We start from the raw sequence: 5,444 nt of genomic DNA, 5'->3' as shown, positions 1-5,444 counted from the left end.
CATGACATCCTTCTCCAGGGAATGGTCCCTTCTGACAACATGACCAAAGTAGGTGAGACGAAGTCTGGCCATTCTTGCTTCCAAGGAGCCTTCTGGCTGCACTTTCTCCAGGACAGATTTGTTACTTCTTTTAGCAGTCCATGGTACTTTCAGCATTCTTCACCAGCACCACAACTCAAAAGCATCAATTTTTCGGTCTTCCTTATTCATTGTCCAGTTCTCACATGCACATGAGGCGATTGAAAATATGGCTGGTGTCAGGTGCACATTAGTCTTCAAGGAGACATCTTTGGTCCTTAGCACTTGAAAGAGGTCCTTTGCAGCCGACTTGCCCAGTGCTATACATCGTCAGATGTCCTGACTGCTGCTTCCATTGACGTCAGTTGTAGAACCAAGCAATGTCAAATCTTTGATAACTTCAATCTTTTCTCAATTTATCGTGATGCAGCTTATAGGTCCAGTTGTGAGGATTTTTTTATATATAGAGAGAGATGTAATCCACACTGCAGACTGTAGTCTTCAATCTTCATCAGTAAGTGCTTCAAGTCATCCTCACTTTCATCAGTGTATCACAGGTTGTTAATGATTCTTCCTCCAATTTTGATGACACATTCTTCTTCGTATAGTCCAGTTTCTCAGATTATCTGCTCAGCATATAGATAGAATAAGTATGGTGAAAGGATACAATCCTGACGCACTCCTTTCTTGATTTTAAACCACGCAGAGAACCCTTGTTCTGTTCGAATGACAGCCTCCTGGTCTATATACAGGTTCCTCATGAGTACAATTAAGTGTTCTGGAATTCCCATTCTTCTCAATATTTTCCACAGTTTGTTATGACCCACACTATCAAATGCTATTGCATAGTCAATAAAACACAAGTAAACATCTTTCTGGTATTCTTTGCTTTGAGCCAAGATCCATCCGACATCAGAATGATGTCCCTTGTTCCACATCCTTTTCTGAATCCAGCTTGCACCTCTGGAATTTCCCCATCAATATACTGCTACAACCATTTTTTAATTATCTTCAGTAAGATTTTACTTGCATGTGATATTAATGATATTGTTAGAGAATTTCCACATTCTGTATCATATAGCATAGAAAATTTAGTTTTGACCTGAGAAATATCAAAGACAGTTGTTAACACTTGGCTGCTTTAGCCTTTAAAATTCTTTAAAGTCGCGGGGTGTGCACATACACCCTGAGCAGGAACCATCTGATTTTAATTAGATCTTAAGTCAGCAGTGCTCAAAGTGGTGTCTCTAGACCTGCAGCATCAGCATCACCTGGGAACTTGTCAGACACACAAATTCTCAGGCCCCACCTTGACGTACTGAATCAGAAGCTCTGGGAGTAAAGCCCAGCAAACTCTATTTTAACAAGCCTTCCAGGTAATTCTGATGCACTTCAGTGTTTGAGAACCACTGATTTAACCTATCAAGAGAATTTTATGTGCCCACTGACATTCCAGCAGTGATATGATGACTAAGAGCCTGGCATTTCTGCATGTGTATGTTCCCTAAGTATTGCAGAAAGACATACATTCTTAGTGTTTTGTGATTAGATTAGCTGTGCTTAGAATTTGCTTGTTCCTCATGCAGTATTCTGAAGTTTGTTAGAGAGGAAAGAAGGATTGGTAATGTACAACACTGTAATGGATCTCCAACCTGGAAGAAAATAGATTTCTCTTAATGAAGAAAGAAAGAAAGTTGCCCAAATGGTTGCCGAGGTTAAATATTTTGGGGAGGATTATAGCCTAATATTCAGGATAAGTGCTAAATAATTCTCAGAATAAGAGATTGTGTTGAGAAGCTCTTGTTGGGTTTGGTGATTTTGAGACATACTGGAGTAATTGGAGGACCGTAGGATCTAGGGAATGTAGTGAGAACATTATAGAACAATGAAGCAGGGAAAAAAAAGTAACTCACTTAGTTAATAATAATAAATACAAATAAAAAAGCCAGAGTGACAGCCTACACAGAAAGGAAAGGAGGGAAGCCTGTGGATGGGGTAGGCAGAATTGGAATGGGCCAGGGGTGATGGAGAGTAAGCCTCGGAGGATATGAGTTGGGCCTACCTACAGTTGACTCAAGCCAGCCTAGGACTTGGTCATCACTCAGATTCCCAGAGAGGCCGGGCATGGAACACATCCAAGCCAGAGGGGAAAGGAAGGCTTGGAGCAGGTGCTAAGAGTTGAAATGGCCACTTTCAAAGAGTCCTTGCAACATACCAAGCCAACTTTAAGCCTAGTCTCTGTTCCAATGTATAAATCTTAACCATCTCTTCTCCTGTTGCCAGCAGACATCTTCATTGTTCCAACAGGTAATACCAGTCCTGCGCCTAAAAGAAAGAGAAGGCAGAATGGACAGAATTTGTAGTTTTGCCAGTTCTCTAACTTTATGTACGTGAAGGATGAAAACACGTTAGAGAACTACAGGACTCGGGAAGGATATGCTTTGTGCCCTCTGCATTTCTCCCCAGTGCCGTTCGTTGGTTAGCACCATCATGATCCTCTACCGGTTGGTGCAAAAACGAGTCTGTTTTCACTGAAAACAAGGATTCACAGTACCAGTCTGTGACACACCCAGAGAACAGAGATGACACAGAAGCCTTCTTCCCATTTTCCAGAAGAAATGTTTGTTCTATATTTTTTGTGCCTGGAATTATAGAATTTCCCTTCTTGTCTGGCTGAAACCTAACTTTCTTCTAGACAAGCTGTGCCAGATGTCTTCACAATGGGGGTGAGGTCTGACACGTCAGGAAGGTGACTGGTGTGACTCCTGTGATCTAAGGAGAAATCTGGGTGTTACCATTGCTGCAGACCTTTCCAACATAGAAGCATGATCCTACCTACATCCAGGGGTGGGCTGAGTCCAAACCAGAAATGCCTCAGCCTCCAGCTTCCTGACAATAGGAGCTAGGGCAAGAGCTCTTCTCTTAAAAGAGGCCTGCCTTATTTTCAGCAAGTCCCCCACCAACTCAGGGGTAGGTACTCACTGAGGATTATAAATTTGAAGAGGCTTTGATTCTGTAGGAAAGTGCAGTGAGGTTGGGAGAGAGAGAGATGCTGGTGATACCTAGAAGGAGAATTTCTGATGTGGTGAAAAAGTGAAATTGTTCACTACAGATTAGTAAGTGAGCACAAGTAAGCCCATGCTTATCTTATTGGGTAATCTAACATTGTACCAACTGACCTTTCAGGAAGAGAGTCCTTGGCAATAGTGTAAACACATGTTTTCAACATCCCCTTGGATACCACCTGCTAAACGAAAATGCCCTCCACCCTGTATAAGGTCTCAGGAGCAGATGGTTTGATGGTTCCACCAGGAGCACAGTCAGGGCCTGGAGACAATAAAAATGGACAGTGGGAATTTGTGGCAAACAAGCAAAGAATCCTCTCATTGGCCTTCACCGTGGGGCTGGTATAGCTTGGTAAGGCCCCCAGTTCATGGGTTTGTGGCCTCAGAGACCAGGGCTTCTTCCAAAGCACTCCAGTGGGCCACATCTGGGCTCCAGTGGCTGCATCCAGGGAGGTGCCCAGCACACCCTGAGTTTCCTCCCCTTTTCTTCCCTCTTCCTTCTAGATCACACGGCAGCAGTACCAGAACGCACTTACCGCCTGCCACATGGACAGCTCACCCCAGTCTCCCGACATGGAGGCCTTCACTGTCGGAGACGGTACCAAGGCCCTGACTGCCAGGGGCACACCCCAGACCCCCAAGGATGACCCTGCTGTCACCCTCCTGAATGACAGGCGCAACCTGCCGTGTAAGTCAGTTGGGTGATGGGCTGGCTGCCCCAGGGAGAGGGTAAGGACAGCCCTGCCTTCTTCCCTCAGCCCTGGGCTGGGCTGCCATCTTGTCCATTGCAGAGCCCCAGGTTTCCTCCAAAGCAGAAAGGTGATGTACTCGCTGTCCTCCCCAGGCAGCCGCTCAGATGGGCTGAGAAGCCCTGGCGAGGTAGTGTACCTGAGAATGGAGGAGATGGCCTTCACCCAGGAGGAAATGGCCGACTTCGAGGACCACAGCACACAGCATCTCTCGCCATCTCCTGCAACTGCTCCCACAAGAGCAGGTCAGGGAGGGCAAACCGTCCCAGGGGAACGAAAAGGATCACCACCTTTGGGTAATGGAGTGGCCCAGGGAGAGCTGGGAGTGGGGAGCCCTGGGACCCCGGTGCTGTGGAGAACTCCCCAGTTATTTCCACAGCCTGGGACAGTAGACTAACCTTTACTGAGCACCCAGTGTGCATCAGGGCCCAATTTTAATTCATTCTCCCAGGAAGACTCTGCAGGGCAATGTCGGGAGCTAGGTTTCTGCCTGGAGTCAGACCCTGGCTCTTTCACATATAAGCTATGCCATCTGAGGCAAGTCACTTAACCTGAGACTCAGTTCCCTTATCTGAATAGATGTTTCTTTATGTGGATACATATAATTCATGGTACCTTATCTCATGAGGCAGTTTTCTGTATAAATGAGATAACAGACATAAAGATCACATTTTTAAAGAGCTCTACTACCAGCAAAAACCCACTGCCATCGAGTCAATTCCGACTCTTAACTGCCTCCATTGGGTTTCCATGGTGGTAAATCTTTACAGAAGTAGATGGCCTCATCTTCCTTCCATGGAGTGGCTGGTGGGTTTGAACCACCAGTCTTCTGGTTAGCAGCCAGATGCATTAGGCAACGTACCACCAGAGCTCCTTACAATAAATGCTGGGTTGTTGTTTTTGCTGTTACGTGCCATCGAGTCGGACCCAACTCATAGCGACCCCTCCTTGGGTTTCCAAGGCAGTATCACTATGGAAGTAGATTGCCCCATCTTCCTTCCGAGGAGTGGCTGGTGGGTTTGAACCGCCAGCCTTCTGGTTAGCAGTCAAGTGCCTTAGCCACTTTGCTACCTATTTTACAGATAAGGAAACTGAGAGCAGTCACTTCTCTTACTAGCAGGGCTCTGTTCTTTCTTTGAGGCCCTGGGACCAAGGGTAGTCCAGAGGACTTGTTCTGAGGTCTCTGAGGCGCCGGACGCATCAGTCTGGACAGTGATGTTCCTCTGAGCTCCCAGTGTCCCGCCAGTCCTGAGATCTTTCAGCAGGCCCTAAAGGCCCTAGGCCAGCCATTAGCCTACCCTACCTTCCAGCCCTACCCCTGTCCATAGTGTAAGTCCAAAGCAGTGACCTGGCAGGTGCTCATGTATTTATAAGGATCACTGAAACAACATGTTTGAACACGTGACTAACCCAAAAAATTTGGGACACTTATCATCACTGTTCCAGCATCTGAACTTGGAAATGATGTTCTTTTTCACCCACATACAACAAATTTAGTAGCAAAAGCAGTAGCCAGAAAAATGTATCAAAGGAATAAGAATGGAAGAGATGAGGTAGTCTTTGGAGATTATCTATGACACATGAGGACCCTGAGGCCTGGGGAAGGGAAAGG

General features: G+C 46.0%; 1 protein-coding gene across 1 annotated transcript in view; it reads left to right on the top strand.

The window, feature by feature from the left end:
• The window catches only part of CNNM1 (cyclin and CBS domain divalent metal cation transport mediator 1), a 69,079-nt gene that overhangs the window by 59,251 nt on the left and 4,384 nt on the right, over positions 1 to 5,444 (top strand). The window contains exons 9-10 of the mRNA XM_007939972.2: positions 3,588 to 3,771; positions 3,928 to 4,077. Of these exons, the coding sequence (XP_007938163.2) occupies positions 3,588 to 3,771; positions 3,928 to 4,077 (334 nt within the window). The remainder of the gene's footprint in view (positions 1 to 3,587; positions 3,772 to 3,927; positions 4,078 to 5,444) is intronic.

Source organism: Orycteropus afer, unplaced genomic scaffold (assembly GCF_000298275.1).
Source record: "Orycteropus afer afer isolate SDZICR_OR568_19922 unplaced genomic scaffold, OryAfe1.0 scaffold00064, whole genome shotgun sequence".
Taxonomy (NCBI): Eukaryota; Metazoa; Chordata; class Mammalia; order Tubulidentata; family Orycteropodidae; genus Orycteropus; species Orycteropus afer.
This window is presented reverse-complemented; position numbering and strand designations above follow the sequence as displayed.